The sequence below is a fragment of the Xiphophorus couchianus genome, chromosome 13 (genome assembly GCF_001444195.1).
Source record: "Xiphophorus couchianus chromosome 13, X_couchianus-1.0, whole genome shotgun sequence".
NCBI classification, from domain to species: Eukaryota; Metazoa; Chordata; class Actinopteri; order Cyprinodontiformes; family Poeciliidae; genus Xiphophorus; species Xiphophorus couchianus.
In genome coordinates, this window is record NC_040240.1 from 8796275 (window position 1) to 8822438 (window position 26164).

The 26164-nt window shown below is 40.4% G+C and overlaps 1 protein-coding gene across 3 annotated transcripts; it reads right to left on the reverse strand.

Annotated features, from left to right (window-relative positions):
- Positions 1–732: 732 nt before the first annotated feature.
- Positions 733–25899, reverse strand: tbc1d5 (TBC1 domain family, member 5). 3 transcript variants are annotated; one of them, XM_028035456.1, is made up of 23 exons: positions 25809–25899; positions 17446–17497; positions 16720–16837; positions 16092–16149; positions 15863–15971; positions 15618–15707; positions 14836–14910; positions 13649–13716; positions 13455–13557; positions 12675–12763; positions 12534–12584; positions 12359–12428; positions 10866–11038; positions 10633–10775; positions 10142–10248; positions 8139–8224; positions 7141–7463; positions 6862–6924; positions 5439–5647; positions 5230–5329; positions 4986–5065; positions 4610–4888; positions 733–1937 (listed from the first exon to the last, which is right to left on the reverse strand). In XM_028035456.1, the coding sequence occupies exons 3-23, from the start codon at positions 16817–16819 to the stop codon at positions 1665–1667; spliced, it is 2649 nt and encodes an 882-aa protein (XP_027891257.1). In that variant the 5' UTR covers positions 16820–16837; positions 17446–17497; positions 25809–25899; the 3' UTR covers positions 733–1664. The 3 variants fall into 3 exon arrangements, with proteins under 3 accessions (XP_027891257.1, XP_027891258.1, XP_027891259.1); XM_028035457.1 differs by lacking the exon at positions 25809–25899 and adding an exon at positions 25433–25454; XM_028035458.1 differs by lacking the exon at positions 6862–6924.
- Positions 25900–26164: the final 265 nt, after the last annotated feature.

Sequence of the window (26164 nt, forward strand, 5' to 3'; positions counted from 1 at the left end):
TCAAGGGCCGCTGTCCTGCAGTTTTTAGATGTGCCACAGGTACAAAACACTGGAAATGAAATGGCTTAATTACCTCCTTCAGTTGTCCAGAGCCTTGCTAATGACCTAATTATTCTATTCAGGTGTGGTGCAGCAGAGGCACATCTAAAAGTTGCAGGACACCGGCCCTTGACACCCCTGATCTAGATCCTGGAAGAAAACCTATTAGAGGTTGCAGAAGAGCTGTTCTTTCCCTCATTTTATAACTATTTTGGAGAATTGTATCAGATTTGATTAAATCAGGCGAGACGGATTCATTGAGTTGTACCACATTTGTGGGGGGCGTTCAGATTTCTGTTTTGAGCCATGCTTCGGTAGTAGCACCAATGGATGTGTTGGGAGTTACTGACTGAGAAATAATGAATCTTTTCGAAAGTTTTCCAGAGCAGAAGCAAATTCGTTTCAAGCTACAGTTTGGATTGTTTTCTTTAAATATATGGGGTTAATAAAAAAAAAAAAGCTAACAGGGCAAGACATTTTCATCAAATTTTCTTACAACTAGATAACACAAAACTAAAGTTAAAAATGTTTATAAAACAAGATTGCCCTGATTGTTTCTTGACAACTGAACATTATTCATGCAGATGAGAATAAAGCATTTGCATATTGTGGACAGCTGGGTAAAACAAAATCCGCTCAACCTCAATGGTTTAATGTGTTTTAAAAGTAAGAGAAGTACTCCCCAGACAGCAGTCAGCTTGTAGCAAGAGCAATATAGTTTTATTGATCTAGGTTTAATTATGCTGAAAGGGCAGCTGGAGGAACATTCTTTGCGTACCGCCGCACATAATTCGCACAGAACAGGAGAACAACCCACATCCGACGCGAGAACCAAGTTATTACATTAAAATGTCCACAACTAGACAAGATCTAAAAACCAAAAAAATTAAATCAGACTCATTCCTTAATTTAATCACTTTATCTTGAAAATCAATCATCTAAAGGGTTAAAAAATATTCATTCTAGACCATTAAAAAAAAAACCAATAAGATCACAGAGTTAGGTTTTGTTTGGCTGAGAGAAGAATGGTCAGAGGCACTGGTTTAGAAGCGGGAGAAAGCTGCCCTCGACGTCGACGCGGAGGACCTCATCCTTTTTGTTACAGTATCGGCGAAGACGCCGTCCTCCACGAGGACACACACCCTTACACACCACAGGCAGAAGTATGGCTGGATCTCCGCATTCATACAAAAACATCCTCGCACTCCCAAACAGCACAGCAGGAGGAGAAAGTTTTCCCCTGCAGGAAAACTGCAGTCTCAGGTCCTTCAGTATAACCGTGTAGTGATTGAGTAAAGCAGTCCAACAGCGCCCTCTCTCTACAGAGAATGGCACTACAATAATCACAATAGGAAACAGGTGTGGGTGGGAAAGTAGCAACCCATAAAAAGGCCTAGCAGGCATTGGATGAGACAGCTTACAGCATCAGTTCAGACAGGACTCGCATGGTACAGATGACGGCTAAAGAGATGAAGAGTCGGGACGTTTGTGATTCTCCATGTCAAAGTCCACACATGTGCAACTTTTTAGTGGTATGGCACCAATAGCAGGTGGTTCCCTACCCTGTGAACTCAGTTTCATCAGACCTCCAGAACGGGTGCAAGAGAGGGAGAACTGCCGTCCGTTCACAGGTCGTTCGGGTTAACTATGGTGAAGTCGGAGTCCTTGCTGTTGGTGGAGCCCTCCTCCGGGCTGGAGGAGCCCGATGTGGTGCCAGTCATCAAGGGGTCGTGGAAAGTCCCGGATGAGCCTTCGGGCTCCATTCGCACAGCGGCGCACCCTCGCCTCACCGGCAGCTTTCCTTCGGCTTCCCTCCCTTCGGCTGGCAGGTCTCCGTCCTGAGACACCAGGATGTAATCGTCCCAGTTCTTTCTCTCGGAGATCAGAGACGACGCCACCTGTAAGCAGGAGATTTAAAGAGAATATATATATATATATATATATATATATATATATATATATATAACCGTTTTTATTCTGAGATGCTCAGTCCTGATGAGAATATGTATGGCGATACACAAGGAGGCTGCAAAACACTGTAGTGAGGTTCACTTCTACCAGAACAGCCACATGCAGCCAAAAATCTAAAAATGAATTATATAAATCAAAATGCCTTCACGTGTTTAAATCCAACTGAAAGTCTGTGGCAAACTTTAACATTGTCGGACCTCAGTCCTTCCTGCACGAGAAGCAACAGGACTTCGTCTTTATTCATGCTTGACAAACAAACCTCCGGCCACCAGGTGGCGGCAGTGTTCAAATTAATCAACAGGCCATCTGTGCAAGGCAGTGGAAGAAATGGCTTCCAGCTGTTCTAAGCAGAGCGAACCTAAAGGAGGAAACAAGCGCGCATGTTTTGAAACATATTTCCCTACAGTAGAAACGAAGTTTGTGACCTTGAGAAGAAACACCGAGTCAGAAGTTAGTAAGTAAAGGAAGTAATATGAAGTATTAGGGCCGGACTGTGATTTTTTTTTTAAATATAGGAATAAAGTCATAATATTACGAGAATAGTTATACTATTGGCAGTACAAAGACGCAACATTGCCGGTAAAATTATTAGAAAAAAAAAAAAAAAAAAAGCTTCGGTGGAGTTATCAAGATTCGACTTGACCAGTTTGGCAAGTCCGTGGTTCTTTCTTCGAAGCGGACAGTCGTTTAAATAATTGTTTCAAAGTCCTGATAATTTGATGCTGATGGGTTAAAAGATTATTTTCTTATTTGTGAAAGCGATGCCAAGTATATATTCATAATATGCTTAGTATTCCTCAGTTTAACGCAGTTTGGTGTGTACTCATTACCACTTTATTGTCATGTTAAAAACAAATAAGCAAAACTACATCGTAAACGAGTAACTGCAGCTCATGGTGGAAAAAAAAAACCGAGGCACAGAGGAAGCCTATTGTGAATGCAAAATGTTGCGCATTTTTCATCACTTCTGACAAGCTGCTGTAATCAATATTGTTGCAAGTTTTGCACAATGTTAAAAAGCTATACCTTTTGAAAAAAAAAAAGCCTAAAGAAATTGCCAAAAAATAAAAAAACATTGGTAACTTATGTTCAGGTCGGGTGGGCCGTTCCTCCCAACCACGCCCCTCCAGGTCTCACTGTCGTTGCCCACGTGAGCGTTGAAGTCCCCCAGCAGAACAAGGGAGTCCCCAGGAGGAGCACTCTCCAGTACCCCCTCTAAGGACTCCAAAAAGGGTGGGTAATCTGAACTGTCGTTCGGCCCGTAAGCACAAACGACAGTCAGAACCCGTCCCCCCACCCGTAGGCGGAGGGATCCTACCCTCTCGTTCACCGGGGTAAACCCCAACGCACAGGCGCCGAGATGGGGAGCAACAAGTATGCCCACTCCTGCCCGACGTCTCTCTCCCTGGGCAACTCCAGAGTGGAAGTATGTCCAGCCCCAAGTGGAGGAGTTTAAGTATCTCGGGATCTTGTTCACGAATGGGGGAAGAAGGGAGCGGGAGATCGACAGGCGGATTGGCGCAGCGTCTGCTGTCAAGCGGGCGCTGTACCGGTCCGTCGTGGTGAAGAGAGAGCTGAGCCAAAAAGCGAAGCTCTCGATTTACCGGTCGATCTACGTTCCCACCCTCATCTATGGTCATGAGCTTTGGGTCATGACCGAAAGAACGAGATCACGGATACAAGCGGCCGAAATGGGTTTTCTCCGTAGGGTGGCTGGGCTCTCCCTTAGAGATAGGGTGAGAAGCTCAGTCATCCGGGAGGGACTCAGAGTAGAGCCGCTGCTCCTTCACATCGAGAGGAGCCAGTTGAGGTGGCTTGGGCATCTGGTCAGGATGCCTCCTGGACGCCTCCCTGGTGACGTGTTCCGGGCACGTCCCACCGGGAGGAGGCCCCGGGGAAGACCCAGGACACGCTGGAGGGACTATGTCTCTCGGCTGGCCTGGGAACGCCTCGGGATTCCCCCGGAGGAGCTGGAAGAAGTGGCTGGGGAGAGGGAAGTCTGGGCCTCCCTTCTGAAGCTGCTACCCCCGCGACCCGACCTCGGATAAGCGGAAGAAGATGGATGGATGGATGGAACTTATGTTATTAATGTACTAATTACCTTTACCAATTAAAAGTTTTTAAAAAGTTTGACTGTTAATCTAAAAATGCACATTGAACCACTGAGTCAATGAACTGAAGTTGGAACTTGTTTTGAGGCTCATACAATGAGCTGCAACTCATTTTATTAAATCTGTTTTGATTATAATGTTATGGAGTTGGTGCCAGTGGTTTGTACATATAAGTAAATATGATCTGATTCTCAATAGTATGTCAATTCAGGGGGGGGGGGCAAGAGATAAAATAATTACACAATGCTGGGCACAAATTCTAACCGTTTTGTTGCTGTGGCTTTAGTAAAAAAGTGTTTAAATGTACTGACTCCAAATGCATTCCACACTTTTCAGATGTTTATTGCTACCAATCTTTTAAAACCGACCTAGCACATAAAATCCCAAAGTGATAAACATGAGTTGTTTTCACAACTAACCTTCAAGTGATATATATAAAAAAATAATAATTTTGCAGTTGTCAAGAGGAGGACTGACGATCTAATGACCTGCTGCTCAGGCGGGGTCGTCGCCGTCTCCTCCTCCTCCTCCTCCTCCTCCTCATCCTTCCCGTCCGTACTCGCGCCCCGGTCCAGATAGAAGTCTCTGCTCTGCGTGCCGTCGCCTCCCTGAAGCCGTTCGCCATGGTGACGCGCGCTGTCCAGGGAGGTTTCCGTCGCTGCGGCGGTGGAGGTGTAGTGGTCATCGGCGATGGTGATCTCCTCGTTCTCCTCGGCCTCCAGCTGACTCTGGTTGAAGCGCAGCGCTCCCTTCAGGATGTCTTTGATCTGACGATATTTTATTACATAAAAACAAACAGAAAAAGCTGAAGCCAGGAGAGTCAAACTGTAGAATCCGTAATTAAAATACGTTTTCCCCCCCTACCTGTTTAAGTCCAGCTAGAGAGATGAGGACTTCGTCTTCTTTCTCCAGGTGCTCTTGCACAATCACTTCCTGGATTTTACCTGCAGAGAAGTTCCTTTCTTAAAATGCCACCAAATCAAATAGTTCTACAAAACGTAAACATCCTGACCCCACTTAATGTCGACAAGAATTTAGATGTAGAGATAAATATTGTGTTTTTTTATCTCAGGAAATAAATAAGTTAAGGAGCCGCGTCGGAACTCACAGATGTGCGTATTCATCATCTTGGCGCAGTACTTGCTCATGGCCTCCAGGTCGTTAATCTGGCCCTGCAGGAAGGACACCTGGGCTTCCAGATCCTCGTCCTTTTGATGAACAAAAACATAAATAAATAAAATTTTAAAAAAAACCACAACAAAGTTCGAATGAAGGCTAGGAATAAAAGGTTACTGCTAAGCGAAGCGCACAGCTCACCATCTCTTTCTTGCCCATGCTTTTGCTGTGAGACCGGGAGCGGGTGATGTTGAAGAAGGACTCCTTCTTGGTGGCTGAGAGGGGAGGAGACGAGCAGCTGACATCACTCCCTCTGGAGGGCGGGAGAGGCGGGGACGCAGAGGACTGGCCCCGCCCACCAGAAAGGCTCTCCGTGCTGGGGGAGGAGCTGACCGTCCTGGAGCTTTGGCCTTTGGAAGATGGAGGGGGGAAAAAAGGTGAGAACATTGAAAAAGTATAAAGTAAATGTATGAACTTGAGTCATATTTTTATTCCTTAAAACATTAAACTGAGCAGTACATTTTGTTCATTCTTGTTGTCTGGGTGATCAAATGAAGCACAGCAGATGAACTATGAAATTTCCATAGCTAGTAAAAGAGAAATCTTATTAAAAAAGATTTTTTTTTTTTTTTATAAATCCTCTGAATAACTGCTAATTTTTTTAGGCATTAAAGTCAGGGTTTCAATATATATTGGAAAACAAGTAATTTGTAATTTAAATGTTTTAAAAGTTGTGACTCTGCCCTTCAATTGACCGCTCCCAGACTTTGAGCTTTCGAGTTAACAGAATTTATGTTTCGATTTTGACTCCAGCTGATCACAAAAAGCAAAGCAATAAAGAAAAAAGAAAGAAAGAAGAACTGTTTAACACATTTTTATTAAAAATACTCCGCAACATTCTGGTTCTCCCGACTTTAGTAACTGGGAAAATGCAGATGGAGGAATCGACTAAAATTCGGGACATTGTGGGACATTGTAACACATGGATGTGATAAAATGAATGTAAGTCAGTGGGTCCATGAGGACATTGGTGTCCTCATGATAGTTCAGGGTTAAAAAGGGAGACTCATTATTTAAAGACACATTACACCACAAAGTAATATATTTCAAGGGTTTATTTCTGTTACGACTAACAGAGTCTGAAAGAACAAATTTAAAGATAATCAGAACATAAGACCATACCACCTACTAGGTGCAGTGAAACATCTACAAACCAGATCTATTTTGAGATGAATCGGAGATCCTACAAAGTGCAACTCTATTAATAAATATATTCCATACATCAGTGACTTCAAAGCATATTTACAGCCATCAGATCCAGCATTAAAAACATGACAGTTCACACAGTGTTTATGGCAGCTATAGACTCATCCATCACACTCAAGCTGTGATCGCCCCCTGCTGGTTAAGGCTTACAGTCACATCCACATGCAGGACTCGGAGTCTGTTCTACAGCAACATGTTGCATTTTACACAGCAGCACACAAGCAAACAGATGAAGAGTGAGGAACGGACGCATTTGCTGAAAAGAGGCTAATGGAGTTGCAAAAGCATGGCTAAATTTGAGGGAGAGGAAGCGGGAGGGGTTGCATGGCACACAAGCGGTTGCCTTGGTAGCGGTTACCTTGTGTGTCAGTAAGAGTCTGTTCTGGGAGAGAGCCCTGAGACACTGCACCTGAAACTTCATCTAACAGACAGGAGAGTCAAAGCTGATGTAGCCACAACCACACACCCCAGTGGCTGCACACACACATCCAGGTGGTCGGTGTTAACAAGAACATGCAGAGAAGACTTTAGTGTTTTAACTGGGAACAAAAATACACATTAATATATGGGAGAAAAGCAGGAGGAGTTGGTTGTCCTGATTAACTTTGTCACCTCCCCGCCGTCTCTTGGTCCTCACCTTTGCCGAGGTGGACCGGCATGCTTTCAGACTTCAGCAGACGGTAGTTCTGCGTCTGGCCTCGGACCTGCGTCTGCGGCAGCGGCGGTGCCGAGGGCTCAGCGAGCGGGTGAGACAGGGCGGGCGCCGAGGCAGGAGGCGTGAAGGAGGACGAGGAGGAATACGAAGAGGAGGAGGACGAGGAGTACACCTCGCTGTTGATGGGGGCAACGCTGCTGGGCACGCCCGACATGGCCGGAGCGATGAGCTTCCTGCCGAAGCTCAGCAGGCTGCTGGACACCTTGTTGATGTTCAACGGAGCGGCTTTCGCCATAGAGGCGGACCTATGGATACAGACGGGACAGCAAAATATGAACAGAAAAATGACTCTGGAACTTTGTCCAGGATGATGAAGAGATTCTGATGTTATGTCATCCATCAAAACATGCTGATGTGTTTAAAGAGCGACTAGATCACAATCAAGGAAAAACTGAATGACTTTGATCGGCGGCATGTTGATTACATCATCATAAATATAAATGTTTTTTATATGAATCCACATAGGCAAAAAGGACATTATCTATTATCCTAAAGACCAAGTCATGTGCTTCAGTTTACATTTTCACAAAACATGACGGATTCTTAAAAATCTGAAAGTTCTTGGAATATATCCATGTTTTCTAACTGCATTTCTAAAATGTAACATTTTATAGCTAACCCAATGTAACATACAAAAACAAAGTCTAATATCGCAGTCTTATACTTTTTGAGACCTTACTTGAAGATAAGTCGAATATTTAAAAGAGAAAAAGAGTTAAAGTAGCTGCTTCAACCTAAATAAACTGAGACCAACCAGAGCAACTTGAGAAACACGAATCAATGAAAAGGTCACAATAAACCATACACACCGTCTCCTGGTTTTAATAACACTTTCATAAATAAACTAAAATCTGCCAACTAAAGTGAAGCATCACCATGTATATTTGGAGCTGAAACCAAACTTCTTAAAATCTCTGTACCGTGTCTTGTTCATCAGATCGGCTCCTCTTGTTTTGTAGTAATCCAGGTTCTGCTGAAACTGGTAGTTCACCGGGCGTGGATTATTCTACATGAGAGAAAGAAAATAATAGATCTGTGAATATGTGATGAAGATCAGACGAAACAACCTACAAGTTGTGGCCATGCATGACTGCATAACTACAGAAACACCTCTGAGTCACAGAGGATGCCAATTCAGGTTGTAAAACACCATGTTGGACGAATGCCTGACCGAAATTTAAGATCAACCCAGTATTAAACAATGCAGTGCTTTTCTCTCACATGTTTCAGAGAAATGAGGCTGGATGGATTAGATAGTCAGACGGCCCCAACATTATCTGATACTGCTGATGGAGTAGTATCGGTATCAGTATCAGGAGGAAGCAGCTGCTGCAACAACCAGGCGCCTTCACTGTGGGAACTGCAACGTTTTCATCCCGATATGCGACACTGGGCCTTTTCAGAACATTTCACTTCATGTGCAGTTATAATCATAGTGCAATTTAAAACTCAACAACCACAAAATTGAAAGCAAGGATTAAAAAAAAGAAAAGAAAAACTTTTACTAGATTTTGAAGAGCTTTAATAACAGAAAAATAATCAAACTCATGTAGAAAACGTCAGAACAGGCACAAATTGGGCAATTTTGTTTCTTTTTCCCGTCTGGGTTCACAGTTTTTGACTAAGCATTTGTATCCAATGAAAAGCAGAGTGAACGGAAAACCTTTTTTTAGTGTTTTTCCTTTGAAGGCAAAAAGTTACTTTTGTGTTAATTTTAGATTAGGCTTTGCACCTGTTTAACAGCTTAAAATCTTAAGTCATTTTATTTAATTTATCAAAATAAAGAAATGTAGTTATATGACTAAAATAATATCCATCTGCAGCAGGTTATCTGAATTTATTTTGGCCATAATCTGTTATGTTTTATGAGGCCCAACTGACCTAAAAGCATTTTTATATCGCCATAGTTTATTGGTTGTCTAATTCTATTTTTATTGTTACTATGGCTATTGCTGGGTTTTTTTCTTTGTTTTTTTCATCCATATAACTTCGTTAAGTTTAATTAAAGCTAAACGCAAAGGAATATTTTATTTTACCAAGCACCTGGTCCAGAGGTAAAAAAAACAAAAAACACTGAGCACAAAATATCTTCCTCATTTGTTATTTTTTTCTAACACAGCATAAAAATAATTTATAATTTAGCCATCACACACACGCCCCCACACACACATACACCCCTACATACATACATACATGAGAATTTATATATAAATTCTAAAACATTCTAATATTTATCATTTTTATGTCACTGTGGTGAAAAAAAAAGCAATTTAGACCATATAAAGATTATAAACCTGAAGTATGTTTTCCATTTTCAGAGGTATTTCAGTAAATATACAATAAAATTACACAAATGTAATTCATAATCAATTATGTGAAATCTATTCAGTATTTATTCTGACTCATCTAACTGACATCATAGTATTGATGCCTGGTGTTGGTTTTTAAATTTTTAGTTGCTGTATCCAGGCAACTCCATACAGTTTATTGAAATTTAATCTCCAACCAGCGCTTCAGGATCTCTCGGTCAAAACCACCCAACAGCTGAAGTGTGATGAAATAAAACATTCACCGCCAATTTTTAAAAATTTTTTTTTCTCCTTATTCATTCACAGTGTCGCAGCACAACAAGATGTCTTTTTGGTTACAGTGTTGCTGGAGGACTCCCACCCACTGCTTTCCATGTGGGCGGTTAAGTTTGGCAAATCTTCTCCTTGTGCTACAGGAAAAGTCGAGCAAATCCCTTCTTAAGCAGGAGCAGACACGGCCTCGACTCTGAGGACTCGCAACACTCTCCACGTTTTTTTTCGACACCGCTCACTTTCTGTTCCCCCATTTGAACGGAGTGGAGATGTAACAGAACTTAGCAGGCGAACTGGGACGGTCAACAAAACGTTGCTTTTCTGGTGTAATGTCAGCTTACTTTGGGATCTCGGAGGAACAGAGCTTTTTGCAGTAAAGCGTTGATGTCACCTATGGGAGGGTAATGCATCAGTAATCCCAGGCAGGTCTGGAAGTTGCTTGCGATCACTGGGAAAACAAAAACAAGTGTAAAAAAAACTATTTTTTGAGCTTTAATACAGGTTTAAGTTGGTACAAAACTGGACAAGCTCTAAAAACCATCAATGTTCTGTCTCTGTTGCAGATTTTAAAGTGCAAATTTAAATGCAACGCATCTTCAGGTAATAATAGATTACTAAGAAAAAAAACACCTTAACCATAACCCAACCTGCCTATATGAATAGCAGAAATAATGTATCGCTGCCTTCTGCTTCATGAAATATGACCTCATCTTATTAAATGAAGCAGAGTAAATGTGATTCTTCAGCTCACAAGTGTCTTATCAAATTACATGCCACAAAGGCCAACACATGGCTTCTACACTGGAGGATCTGGGCAATAAATGGAGCGTACGAGCATCTCGGATGTAGAGCAGCATGGCCACGAAGACGTAGTCCACCAGATCCAGAGTGATGCTGTCGGCGAACAGAGCGTCCCACACTACCAGCAGGTCCTGGAGGGGAAATTCACGGCCGAACAGCAGGCGAACCCACCGGCTGAGGGAAGAAAAAAAAAAAAAACTAAATAGGGGCGTCTGTGCAGAGATGAGAAAAGATTAAGGTTAAGCTGAAGGAGAAGCTACTGACATGCCGTAGATCTGCGGAGCGATCTCCAGCCGGTTCAGGTGCATGTGGAGCTCGATGTCGTGCTTCTTCACCAGTTGGTCCTGGATGCGGTTCACTTTGGTCACCACGGCGACAGACGGGCCAGCGTCCTGGGGCCGGGCGAAGGGGATGCTGGTGAGCATTTCTTCCTTACCCTGCGGAGAAACATGAACATATGAAACGGGCAGACTAACATGCATGACACCGGACTAGCGAACAAACAGCATCTAGCACAGCGTCTAGCACAAGTAATATTGGCGGTCAAACTTTTTCACATTTTGTCACATTGCAACTTGTGCATTTTTAATTAAAATTTTGCGTGATAAAACAACTCACACTGCATAATCGTAAGTGGAAAGAAAAGGATTAATTGCTTGTTTTTTTGGGTTTTTTTTTTTTTTTTTTTTTTTTTTACAAATAATGATCTAAATAGTGAGACATGCATTTTAATTCACCCGGTCTGAGTGAAAAATATGTACAGCCATTATTTGTGTGTCTCTACCAGCTTTGTGAATCTAGAGATCGAATATCTGGCCGCTTTCTTTACAAAAAAGCTCAAACTCAGTCCGACTGGACACCTGAAAACACCAGTTCCAAAGATTCTCAGTTGGATTTACAGTAACACTGTAAAATATAAGTTATACAAAGATGAACCGTTATTTCTGATAGGTTAATTTTCAATTCAATTCTGCAGACAACAGGACTTTATTAATAGATTGAACATTTTTACATTTTAACACATTACAGCCATACAAAGTGTACTAAGCATGTGAAGAAGAAACAGAGTTAATGTTTTGTTGTTTCTATGTTTGTTGTTAAATTCAAAACTTTCATTATTATCTTCAGTCTTGTCTACAATAACCCTCGTGGCTGAATTTCTTTCTGTGCTTGTATACTTATGAATTTGCACCGATCGTCTTTGTAGGCGCCGTTTCTCTTACGAGCAGCACAGCTTGCCTTTCCTAAATTGCCAAACTGAGCGTGATCGTTTTATATGAAACTATGCAGCAAGTAATTTAATTTTTACTTCACAGCCTCCACGTTCGTGGTCCGCTTTTAGACGCCACAGCAGAACTGAATCAGGTTACAGTTGGTCCAGCTTCCCACTTTCTACTGCAGTTCACTTCAAGCGGAGCAAAAACCGGCGGACAGTGGCGCTTTTTCCGGGACAAAATTCCCGTGAAACGCGTCTGTTTAATGATGTCTTGAGAAATTATTAAAAAATGTATCTCTTTGTACGGCTGTCTTCTAATAAACAGATATTAGAAACTCATACAGCCAGTCTTATGTCTGACAAAGCATTTGCTTATCCTCTGGTAACCTGCACATTAAACTGCATCAGCGGTTACCATGGCAACAGGCCGAGTGGCATCAAATCAAGCAGGGCCTCTGATTCAAGATTATTACTTAATGTCGGTGTAATCTAATGCGGCACAATCACAGAGCGCCGTTTCTCGAAGCGCAATCACACTGACCTTCCTCACTTCCCTCTCGAAGGTGGAGAACCACGGCTCCGCCGTCTCCATCAGCTGCGAGAACATGGCGCTGAACGCAGAACGGGGCACGAGTGAGGCGCGGATACGAGAGAGGCAAGCAATGAGACGACAACACTTGTCACAAGCCAAAAACCTTAATGCGCTCTGCACTCACTAGGCGTCGTGTTCGAGATACGCAGGATCCAACAGACATTTCATCTCGTCACTGCAGGGAAAACGAAAATCAGAATCTGCCGACTGCAGAGAAGCAGACGTTAGCTGGAACGAAAGGGAAACGGATTCAGCACACACTGACCTGGGGCTGGCCGTCTCGCTGGCGTGTTGGAAGGCTTGATGGTCACAGTGCAGCACAAACACTATGGGGGCCAGCAGCTCGTGCATCCCCTGCACACACACGCACGCACGCACACACACAGAGAGATGGCGCTATAAGGGTAGCGATAGATGGAAGAGCATGCTGCATTTGTGATCAGTCTTTTTAATAATGATGCACGAGGTTTCTAATTCCTGATGGCAGCTTTAATTTAGATATTATTAGCCAATGCCCCGCCATGTGTCACTTCCAGTTTGGAAAGTAGATGTTTTACTAGCCATCTATTTATTCGCTGGCACCTGTTACTGACACTGATAACCATACGGTTACGGAGGCATTTTGTTCTTCAGCTTGAGGAAAGAAAGGAAGCAAATGGAAGACAGAAAAGGAAAAGAGCAAGAATTGCTATTAAGAAAAGAAGGGAGAGAGAATAAATACAGAAGGAGTAAGAAAAAGAAAGAAATGAGTATGAAAGAGCAAGTAAGAGAGTAAAATATAAAGGAAGGATAGGAAAGAAAGTAAGAAGGAAAGTAACAGAGTACAAGTAAGAAAGCGTAAAAAAGAGTAAAAAGGGAAAAGCAGTAAGAATCAGAGTAAGAAAAAAAAGGAAGAAGGAAAGAGTAAGAATGAAAAGAAACAAAGAGATTATGAAAGAAAATAGATTAATAAAATAAATCCTACACTTTTAGATGCCTCATCCATCCAAAAATCATGATCATCAACACTATGACTCAGCCAAAGAAAGAAAACAAAAGGTGACACCTGTTTATAGAGCAGCTGCTCGTTCTCTCTGCCATAACAGAAGAGAATGTCGGTCAGCTTGGTCCTCACATCCTCGTTCTGGAAGTAACAGATCTCAGGGAATCTGAAGGAGGATAAGAACAAATGTGTGATTTCATGCAGCAGAAAATGTAAGTTTAAAAAAAAAAAAAAACAACAGACACACGGTTGCATACGTCCTAAAAACGTCCTGCTTGATCATCCCCTTCAGCTCTTTATCCTGGAAGAACTTGTTCCACAAACTCTGGGGACAAAAACACGACACAAATTAGGCAAATCTGAAGGATCTGTAGCAGGAGAAATAAACGTGCAGCCACATTAATTAGATACAATAATAAGTGACTGAATAAATTAATGGATTAACAAAAGCTCATCCCTTTTGTGAAGACAGATATAAATGAATAAAATGCTCACTTCTCTAGTAGGGAGATTTTTAGCATCAGAAAACTTTAAGGCAACATTTCCATAATTTCCAGAAAAAAAATGTATGCAATTTGGGTCAAAGTATGAAAACTTATAACGAGTTTTGTTGAATTTAACTTAAGGTGAGTATTAATCAATTAAGTATATTTGTACACAACTCAGCAGCAAAGCACTGCAAAGTGCTTTACATCATAAAACACCATGCAGTCAACAATTGAACAAAACATGTGAGACAAAAGATGTAAAACATTACATCTTTATGAGTGCCACCAGCAAAATCATACACATCCGGTCAATGTTCCATTTGTTACGGCCGAAAAGCAACTCTTGGTAGAGTTACCAAGCTTGGTAACTCAGTTTTGATTTAAAGGAACTCGGCGTTTCAGATGTTTCGCAGTTTTCTGGAGGCTTGTTCCAGATTTGTGGTGCATAGAAGCTGAATGCTGCTTCTCTGGTTCTGGGGATGCAGAGCAGAACCAGAACACCTGAGAGGTCTGGAAGGTTGATGCATCAACAACAGATCTTTAGTGCATTTTGGTGCCTTTCAGTCATTTATAAACCAACAACAGTATTTTAAAGTCTACAGAGTTACAGGGAGCCAGTGTAAGGACTTTATAACTAGGATGATGTGCTCCATCTTCCTGTTATTGCATATTGATCTCTACAATCACTACAAAACACTTTATGTGCACCAACACCTGGCAGGTTGTCATAAAAAACATTTTACATACTTTACATTCTGCTTTCCAGCTGTTTACCACATAAAGATTTGACACGATTATTTAATAAAAACTGTCCAACAAGTAGAGCAGCAACTGTTACTAGGATTCCGGGACCAACGCTGAGGGATCAGGATGTTGTCAATGTGACTTGCTAAGAATATTCACTCATTAGCATCCAAGACAAAGACAAAACCCGACGAAAAAGCACAAATTCTCACCCCCTCATCCTGGGACAGCGGATTGTTGACGACCAGGTCCTGCTGGCCCGCAGCTTTACGGGGGTTAGTGATGTGCTGTGACAAATGAACAATAAAGACAGAAAGATGAAGGACTACAATGCTTTCTACACACAATCTGGTAGATTTTGTTTTCGGGTAACAGAGCCAGCTCCTAGGTTCAATCACCGAGAGGATGTCATTCATCCAGGAGCTCGTTGTGTTTTTGAGTTAAAAAATGTTTAAAGTTGACGAGAAATTTGAAAATATCACTTGATAATTATGCGTTATTGAAAGATTAGAAAATTTATACTTGAACACCAGCTATAAAGTCTTAAACATGCAAACATTTTAAAAAGACTTAAATAAATAGGCAATGCTTAGCCAAGTAAAGCCTGGTGGCCCGCCAGGCCTAAAATACACTGGGGGAAAACCTGAAGTGTAAACACAGAACAAAGATAAAAGACCTTGCTAAGATACTGGATGCCAAGAGAATTTCACTGTCAGCGACGCATATATTCGCTGAGTACAAAATACAGGGCTTCATCAAGAAAAAACACTATGTAGATGTATGAAAATAACTTCTAAAGACATTACCCAGGGAGGTGTCAACCTGGCTATATGACAGTGTCGTACATTAAAGGTCGAAAATTGATTACAAAACAATTTTAGCCATTTGCATGGCACTGTGTATTTAGATATTAGGGGGGAAAATACTATGTAGTGATAAAGCAGTAATAGTAAAAAAAAAATAAACTGAATCTTGAGCAGAATGGCACTCCCACCATCTCTTTGATTTTCTCATACTGAGCCCGGTGCTCCTTGGTCCTCTTGATCCACTGGCCCTTGTCCTCAGGAAGGACCTCCAGGTACAGCTGCCAACACAGGATATCAAATTGAAACATGCCGAAATCTGACCCTCCACGACTAAAAACTTTGAGCTTCTACTTTCCTCGAAAGTACTCTGTTCTATTAAAATAGATTACTTAATCAAAACTCGATCAGACGGCCTGATCAACTCGACGGCTACCTTCCAGCAAACGCTCCGGAAGCGACTACTCCTCAGCCGACCGTTGATGCCAGCCTGCCGGATCCTGGCCAGGTAATTACTGTTGAGGAACAAGTCGTCCCATTCTTTTCTGCACGTCAGGAGAAAGGCGATTAGGGGTTTTGGGCGGCTCGACCCAAATCAGACACCATAACTAATCAGTAGTGTCCTCCAGAAGGGAAGAGGTTCAAGTAAAACTGAAAGAACAGACCTGTAGGAAAGGAAGGTGGACTCAGACTGGGAGGAGAAGCTGCCATCAAGAGATCCTCCTGAAAGGTAACCAGAAGAGGGAGGTGTTAGTGCTGGAAAGTGAAACAAAAATACATTTTTCTTTGATGATATTTTTTTCTGTAAACTCCTAACAGAAGCTGCCTCCAAAGATGACTGGTTCTTTTTGGTTTTCATTGGCTTCGTCAAGGTCAATGCAGCAGAAACGGCCAGAAGCGGGGGAAAGTCATGACAGAAAGCAAAGTGGCAAACTGCCTCTTGCTCTTTAATGGCGGTAATACGTCTAATTTGGCCTGCAGGTAAACAAGCATTCAAGTCAGAGAGCTGTCTATCAGCATTAGTTAAAGGAGTAGATCATTCCACAGAGACGCTCACAATGAATATTCATCAGTTCCACAATATTTTCTTTCTCTCCCACATAAACCTAAAAACATCCTTCGCCCTGAGGCTCACCCCGTCTCGCCTGTGACTCAAATCTCAGTCAGTTTTCATTTTATTTTATTTTGGCTTGTACATTTGTCGTGAACCTCAACTGGCTAAATACCCCCCACCCCCTCGTTAGGCGTCTGTTGTTTTAGAAACGGATCAAATTATTTCAGGGTTTGACATACTGCTGCGATTTTTGTTGAAATTGTGAAGCGGGTCGAAACCGGTCTCCTGCTGCTCGTCTGTCTGGAGCGGGTGGCGGGTCTCAAAGTTGGGGTGCTGCATGACTGCGGCCCAGCTGGACTAGAATGAGAAAAGTGAGGCAAAAACAAAACTAAAAACACCGTTTTACAGTGCAATTTAAAAATATTCAAACTCCTTGAACCTTTTCTTGTTCATTCACATTATGACTTGGTACTCAACGTATTTTATTTGCACTTCATGTAACAGACCAGTACTTAAAGTAGTGCATAAATGAGAATGGTAGATTTTTCTTGTTCTTGGCAAGGACAAATATGCAAAATCTGGCATGCATATATATGAATTCTTAGCCAATCTCTCTAAAGTTGCTTTAATTTTTTGTTGTTGTTCTAAAACAAACAGAAAATGTAAATGTGTGCATTTTCTACCCCATGTTGGTCATCATTTATTAGATCAAAATTACAGTTAAACATATTTCAGTTTGTGTCTGTAGTAACAGCAGTAATTATTTTGCAGATTACTAATAGATGAGTCAACAACTTTCAGGATATTTAACTAAACTTCACCACTAACGTTCCTCATCATGTCTGACCAAGTAGATTTAGCAAAACCTGAGCTCTGCTTTGGAAAAAAAAATCTGATCTGTTCTAAAAAAGAAACAAACAAACAAACAAACAAAAAATCAACTTTTAACTTGTTTGAGCGCTTACCGACAAAGCCGCGAGATTCTCCCAGGTCAAGACTCAGAAAGCCAGGATGTTTCTGCAGGAGGAAAGTATCACATCAGTAATGCATCGACAAAAAGGGAAGCAAACCAAAAGAAAGAAAAAACAAGGCTACGCCATCTTCTTTGAACTGATAGGGACTTCACAGAACTCTGACAGCAGTTACAGTCGGTGAAGAATGACTGAAAATAACAAGAAGCACCGGAGATGTCTGAGGTTCCACTGAGCTCACGCTGATATATGAAGAGAGTCGACAAAGCTAATGAAGTCATTAGAAAAGCAAATAAATACATCACTTAAATGTTTTGATGCCAGACTTTCCTTCTACTAGGAAATAAACAGAGGTGTTTCTGAAATACGAGAACTATAAAACGTTCTTTATGAATCCGAAGCCCAACCAGGTAACAAACTAGTATACAGTACAGACCAAAAGTTTGGACACACCTTTTAATTCAATGAATTTCCTTTATTTTTATGACTATTGACATTGTAGATTCACACTGAAGGCATCAAAACTATGAATAACACATGTGGAAATATGCACTAAACAAAAAAGTGTAAAACAACTGAAAATACCCCTTATATTCTAGTTTCTTCAAAGTAGCAACCTTTTGCTGTGATTACTGCTTTGCACACACTCTGCATTTTCTTGATGAGCTTCAAGAGGTCGTCACCTGAAATGGTTTTCACTTCATAGGTCAACCTGCCCTGTCAGGTTAATAAGTGGGATTTCTTGCCTTATAAATAGTCATGAAAATAAAGAAAACCCATTGAATTAGAAGGTGTGTCCAAACTTTTGGTCTGTACTGTATAGTCAGACTTAATCGACAGCCTTTCTTATGAATAGGAGACATTTTTTACCTCCCCTTCCCCCTTTGCGACTATTTCAAGATGAAACCTAAAAGGAAGGGCGGATTTTTCTTCAGCTGGAGACGTGTCTGCATTTTGGGCAGCGAAGGATCAAAGAAATCATGGCAACATCAACTTTTGAGAACAGGGAGAGAATCTGGGTCATTAAGAGGGAGTTGGGTAGAGAGCCAGGAGCCGACTTCCCCGATGAGGTATGTTGATACATCCAAACAGAAGGCCACCCTGAGGCAAACCTTCTCTCGCTGCTTTTAGGTTACAAAACAAGTTTGTGCAGAGCCAGTTACGTTCTCGATGGTAATGTGTGAACATAGATGCTCGAAAGTCACACTTTCCAGAGGTACCTTGACATTTTCTAATTGAATATTGTTGAATAACGGTTGTTTCAGAAGCTATTTCCCCTTCTCTAAGAAACATGACGAACATAACGTTAGCCTTCCGTTAGGGTTGTAGATCTAAACAGTACAGAGCCATTCAATAAATTAGAAGATTATTTAAAAAGCCCTTTTGTTTTAAGGAGATGGATGTTTGAAAACCTTTATTTTAATTATGATGACTTTCCACTTACAGTTACTGAAAAGTGACATTTAAAATGAGAATATTATATAAGAAAAACTCTTTTTTTTTTTAAATAGCAATATGGGCTTATTGATGAGTATGTTTAACACCTGATTAAAAGATACTTTTAATCTGACAAAACGAGACTCATCGGGATGTAAATTATAATTTATTGAATAAAGCCGTTAAAAAAAAAAAAAGGTGCAGATGAAGAGATTCTTACCATTTTTAAAAAAAAAACACAACAAGGCTATCTATTTACATGTTGAATAAATCTAGAATGTATACAATCAAATCAAATGCTCTTTGCACCCCATCTAAACAAATAACACTGATTTTCAAATTCAGGAGGTCAACATGCAACTCTTCAGAAGCAGAAGCTCTTTTCAGTGTATAGCGCATGCAACCCGTCCAAACCTGAGTACATCTCAGATGCCCTCAAGTCAGGACTCAAGTTTAAGCGAAATCTTAGCAGTTTCTAACCCAATTACCTGAAACTGACATATAAGATTTACTCCAAAAGAAATGTATATGCATTTACGCTCAAAGACAAACAGTAGCAATGTGTCAATACATGTCGATGACAAATTTCAAAAATGAATCAAAAGAGGAACTGCTTTTATTTAGAGGAACTGTGATTAGATTGAGGAACTTATTGAAGTGGCTTAGTGTATTAAACATGTGGCAAAGTTTGTGTTTTTATTGCCCACTGCTTCAAAATCTATATAGTCCTCTAGACAGGGGGAGGAGGAGCTATTTTACTTGGTTCAAGCAAAAAAACATTATTCAGAAACCATGTTCTAAATCAGCTTCTGTCGTCACATTTAAAAATCTAACGTAATCCAAGATGTGCTACGAAGTGAAAAATAAATAGTGAAGTTCTGAGTTTTGAGTTGCAGCCAAAAAGGCTAATTTCCAAATGAACAAGCGCTAATGTTTCAGTAGGAAGTGTCTTTGGTTGAAATAACACCAGCTTCAAAGGCAAGAGTACAAGATGTAGGATAAGATGTGAGTATCACTTGATTCCATGAAAACCTTCCAGCATGAAACAATAAGAAAATCTCAACATGTTCGCTTTTCAACAATATGGCATCTTCAAACGTAAAGTGTGACGGCCAACACTATTTAGAGGTTAAGATGTCAAGTTTTGTACTTGATGTGCCACTCAAAAAAATATATTTTTGTATTGTTATTGCTATTATAAGTTCAGACATAATTTCCAGACTTCAAGTCTATAATCTTTGTTTTTGTGGCTTAAGAGGAGCTGTTCAAAACCCATGTTGCCATTTCTGCTGTAAATATGGTTATGTTAGAGCACATTTGTCAAACTCCAGTCCTGGAGGGCCACTGTCCTGCAACTTTTAGATGTGCCTCTGCTGCACCACACCTGAATAAAATAATTAGGTCATTAGCAAGGCTCTGGAGGACTGATCTACACAAAAAGGAGGTAATTGAGCCATTTCATTCCAGTGTTTTGTACCTGTGGCACATCTAAAAACTGCAGGACACGGGCCCTTGAGGACTGGAGTTTGACACCCCTGTGTTAGAGTATTTTACCCAAACAGCAATATTTCTTTTCTTTGCTCTAAAAAAATATCTGAACATGGAAAATCGTTTGGTTTACTCAGCAAGCATTTATCAGTGTGGCCGTTATTCAAGTTTTAAGGTCACATCATTTGATTTAGCAGATTTTAAAAAAGCACCGAATCACAAGCAACCAACCAGACCGAAATAAAACTGGATTTAAATACCAAGCAGATAAACCATGAGTCCATTCATCCCTGCCGAGTTCTTAGACGAGTTGAACTTTGTCTTCGAGACACTCTAGATTAACCCAGTTATTTATCTTTCATTCGCTACAAAATTTAAGATTATTCAGTGTTTATGATAATGCTTTAACTAAAGCTAAGCTCTGCAGAATAGCAGCACTGATCTGCAGAGCACGGTCTTTCTTTCACAGACTTTCCCCTTATTAGTTGTGGAAAGAACCAAAACAAAGAGGCCTCTTAAAACCTATTAACCATGTGGATGAAACACTGCTCGACAGATTGGCAAAGAAATGCCAGGAATATAGAAATGATATCGTATGAATAATGCATGGCTCTGTTTTGTTAGAAAACATCTGTCCCACTCAGAGACTAATGCTCTCCTTGAGTCGGCTCATTTTTTTTCCCTCCTTCCCAGTAAATGATCAGAACTAATCCACAACTACAGAACAATAGAGGAATGCTGAAAAAGGTAACTCTAATATTGGCGTTTTTTTCCCCTTAACCTTACTTGAACAATATAACAAAACTGGCTTATAGTTGCTTGAGTGGGCAGAAGTATATTAAAAATCTGGTTATGTAGTAATGAATATCAATTCATATTAAAAACTAAGAGAAATCATTTTCCTCCACAAGCCAGTCTGCAGACACACATCATGCTTTTTTCATTTTCTCTCCAAAACTAGACTTTCTAAGGTTCGTATGTGTCTGTCGTTTGGATGAAAGATGCACGTTTAAAGGCTTCAGGCTTGAGGCCTTTGTGCGGTTCCACAATCTGGTGTAAAGTGACGCCTCTGCTGTAAAACGACAACTGAACACTGGAAAACTTTGAGAGTATTCAACGCAGATTGTGTATTATTTAATCCCCCGTAACTAGAGTAACTTCAATAATTAACAGCAAAGATGTTTTACGAGACACTCAAATCAATTCATAATGAACTGCATGAATAAATTAATAGACAAATAATAGTCCATCTGTTTCAAGGTATATTTTTCGTTCCTGAAATGTTTAAACAAAAAGACTGAAATGCAAAAATCCAGATTGCCAGACTGATTGTTGCAGTTCCACAGGGAAATTAAGCACTGCTCTTACACATTTTTTGTGATTAACAGCGTTTGTGTTATCGCCTGAAATCACGGCTAACTAAAGAGAAAACAATCAGGTTCGAAAATGCCATTCAGAGAGACTCTTAAATTAAATTGTCCAAACCGCGACATCCAATCCAACTTCGGTCACAGTGAAAGAAAAGCTGACTTTTTTTAAAAATTATTTTTATATTTCTAATAAATTCACTCAGGATAAAAGGTTAATAACACTCTCTTCATTTGAATGCTTTGTTATAGAACTGCTGGGAAAACTAGTCTCAGGTTGAAGGTAGCTGACATAAAATTTTAACAAAGAGAAAAAAAAACAAACAGTAAAACACTCCCATAATAATGAAGCCCAGGGTTTATGAATAGGTTGTAAGATACAGGAACTAATAATTGGACATGTTAGCCACTTTTTGTGCCAGCACAGCGGGACACGAAGGCAAGGTAAATAAGAGACGTGTTGCCGAGCGCTAGTCTGAGCTCACTTTTCAGTGTGAATTGGAAGGACTCCTGTGGTGATAATCATAAGGTTTGTTGATTTCTGTTTAGTTTCCCCCCCCCCCAACAGGCATGGACCAGCTTCTGGCATGAAGGCGAGGCAAGCTTTAAAATGCTGCGAATTCAAAACTGATGACGTTTGTCTGTCGTGTCTTTCATACAACTTAAAATCCTTTTAACAAGATGACAGAAAAATTCCAGTGTGAACAGAGTCTATGGATCACACTGCAACAATGTCATATAATACTTGAATAGTTGAGGTATAGAAATTAAAGGCACAAATCACTCACTGAGGTAATATTCTAAATTTATATTAAACGTCTAAACAACATCCGGATGACAAGTCTACTTGAAATTAGTTATCTTGTTAGCATCACCTGTTACACCAGAGTTATTTGACATAAGAGCAAAAGGAAGACTGACGAGAAAACTCGTGAAAAGAAAACTTGCAAAAAGTCATGCTGCTAAATTTAGCAGGTGTTTATTAGTGATGCACAGATCAAGCCTTTTCTTGTCTGAAAGTGAAACCTGTTGGTTGATGTGTTTATACATCAAAAATTTGAGAAACTCCAAGTTTTTTACCCATTTAATGAATAGGGGGTGAGGGAGAACCTAACTTTTCTGGTCCACTGATCAGAGCTGATCAATGAAAAGTGGAAAATTCTGACCTAAGGTTGATTGATTAGAAAAAAAATCCCACTATGTATTCACCAAAGTGAAGATATAGTAAAGATAACATAAGTGCAACAATGATTATGATATTTTATAGCGCAGCAGTGGAAATAATTGTTTTCCTGCTTTAATAATGCAATTACATCATGTGAAACAATTCAAGTTTTGGATTCATATAGGTATCAATATAGGGTGAAACTGTTGTAGTTTTACAGAAGAATTACTTCCCATGTCTAGTACAGAATCATCTGGAGGCAAGAGACAGAATGAATGTAAGCATACCTTTTTTGCCCTTAAGCAAGAAAAAAAAATATTGGCCTCACTTGCTCTCTCAAAACAATTTCAAGTTTAAAAAAAAGATGCTTTGTTTTCCTTTCCATTTGAGCTCCTATTCATTAAATATTCCAGAGTCACTAAGGAACAATATTAGATGTCTATGAATAAAACGATTAAACTAATTAGCAGATTCACTTAACCCTGAGAGAAGGACATATGATGCTGATAAGAAACCTACAAGCTAAAGGACTTGCATAAATCTACATAACAAAACACAATGAAGTGTTACGTTCCTCACTGCCATAAAGAAACAAAAAGGCCAAACTATTTTTGTAACTACAGCCAGATTAGTCAGTTGAATTAGACAAATCGGTTTAATACGAGATACACTTTCGTCAGAGTAGACTGCTGCAGAATGAAAACCAGTAAACATGCATGATGAGAGGAGCTGCGAAAACTAAAAAAGGTGGCCTGTGGACCAGTCAAAGAGAAACATTCCAGCTAAACAAACTCACATGTCTTTAGTTCAGCACATAGCGAGAGCTCAGGAGCCTTTACAGTCACATGCTCTGCAAAGAGCTGAGAACTTACTATACTCAGAATCATGGCGTTTACAAAATACCATGAAGTTTCCAAGTCTTGACTGATTCAATTAGTGGACATCTGTGCTTAAAGGATGAACTTGAAGACTAGTAGGCCAGCTGGGGGCTTGAACACCAGCAAGGGGTTATGATAGAAAAAATAGATGGGGATAGTTTTTTTTCTCTCCTAACTACTTTATTAGGGTTCGCTCAATCGTTTAGCACATGCATCCTGTCTGTGCAAAGGAGACAATGAAAGGATTCTTTTGCTGAACTGTTGAAAATGCTCTGTAATCCACATTGTCAGCTGCGGCTGATAAATGACTCTTGAACAACAGCAAAAAAGTTAAACAGACTTAAAAGTTTTGCCCGCAAGGGAAATCTGTTGTTATTAGAGAAATCATATCCATGAGAACAGGGTTACTGGAGACCATACAACTCCACTGGAACTAATTAGCAATCAGCAGGTCGTAAGCTAAACATCACACCTCTTTGCGAACAGTGAATGCAACACACCCGTAAACATTAGCAAGTTGCACTGACAAAAACACTCTTTGGTGTTGATGAGGTTACTAAGTGGAGAGGACTCCATAACATTTTCAGCATCAGAGAAATGCTACATTAGGTCAGATGAACCTCAAAAGGTGTATGAGATTTCTAGAAAGTAAACTGCATTTTCTAATAGTGTCCTTCAGCTGTTCTATTAGGCCATTACTTTTAAAAAGAAAATCAGGTGGCTAATTGTACACACAGCAAAGTTGTTTTAACCCTTGGAATAATAGAATTTTGATCATGCAACCATATGAAATGTTGGCAGTCTGTTGAAAACCTCACAGCTGAGGTCTTCTTATTCTACACAGACAGATGTCTTGATCAGTGATTAGGAGGCCACAATGATGAAAAATCTGATATTTTAGACTCCTTTCTATAAATTAATCAAGAATAAGAATTCCTGCAATATTAGGAGTATTAACCATTCAAGCAGCACTCTGTAATTTGACGTGGCATGATGCATTCACAAATAAAAAAAAAACATAAATTTTAATCCACACATAGGGAAAATCTTTGTAATTCATTGAATTGCTATTGGAATTTCAAAAACTACTTACTATTAAATAAACTGAAGCAAATTTCACTTCCTTATTAAAAAAAAGAGGACAATTGTAATAGATCAAAAGCAAAAACCAAAAAAATAAATCAGTATTATCAACCAGGAATGTTCTCATATACTGTAATTCACATGCAAAATACTGTCAGGATGAGTTTATAGCAGGGCTGTCAAACTCCAGTCCTCAAGGGCCGGTGACCTGCAACTTTTAGATGTGCCACAGGTACAAAACACTGGAATGAAATGGCTTAATAACCTCCTTCTTGTGTAGATCAGTTCTCCAGAGCCTTGCTAATGACCTAATTATTTTTATTCAGGTGTGGTGCAGCAGAGGCACATCTAAAAGTTGTAGGACAGCGGCCCTCCAAGGACTGGAGTTTGACACCTGTGGTTTGCAGAAAATATAAACTGAAATCCAATTGTACGCAATCAGTCCGATTATAGATCCTTTCGAGTTACAAACTAAAGAACAAAAAGTCCAACTATTAACACATCACCATGCTGTACATGTCATAAAACGAGCAAAGAATAAACACTAAGTGTAACATGCTCACAGAGTTTTCTTTCTGCGCTGTGGGAAAGTCGCAGCCATCACTCGGACGTTACAAAACCGAACAATAGCTTCGCTAACATGTGGCCTCCAGCTGCTACAATGCAAAATGAAGGCTAAACTAACTGAATAGCCGGAACACCACCAAACGCAGCCGTCAGCTGTCACAGAACATGAACCGAGATGACAGCACAGCTAATGTCGCTAGCTAGGCTATTAGCACGTACACGAACCAGTGCACGGGCCCAGTCGCTACTTCCGACACACACTGGCACGAGACGAAGTTGCAACACGCGCATTTCCTCCTCTCGCGAGCCTCACATTCACGTTCAAACGCGTGAATACGAGTCGTTACAGAGGTGTGAATGTTGCTCACATACCTGTCCGGATCATGCAGGGACCCTCATTCTGATGCTGTGAGACTGACTGCTGATTTGTAAACACTAGCTGGTCAGGCGGGTATACTGCAGATCAGCTGACTGGTCACGTGATCAGCTCATCAAATGTGACGTTTCATGCAGCCCAAAAGGAAATTCTTCGTTGTTCTTTTATCCAGAGCAAGATGTTTGACGCTTTTCATGTGGTAAGTGGTTTAAATTGTGCTGTAACAAGTTTTAGACGAGCTGATAACGTTACTGGAGTTGATGCGGAGTCCCCAAACAAGTGCAAACACTCATGTCATAAAGAAATACTCCATGAAGTATGTTAATAAATATATTTACTACAGTTGTAGGAA

Excerpts from the sequence above, each read along its gene's own strand:
- tbc1d5 (XM_028035456.1), bottom strand. The coding sequence starts at position 16,819 with ATGCAGCACCCCAACTTTGAGACCCGCCACCCGCTCCAGACAGACGAG. Across the intron at positions 13,717-14,835 it reads CGCTGTCCCAGGATGAGGGG|AGTTTGTGGAACAAGTTCTT; the intron begins GTGAGAATTTGT and ends TTTTGTCCCCAG. Across the intron at positions 12,764-13,454 it reads AGCAGCTGCTCTATAAACAG|GGGATGCACGAGCTGCTGGC; the intron begins GTGTCACCTTTT and ends GTGTGTGTGCAG.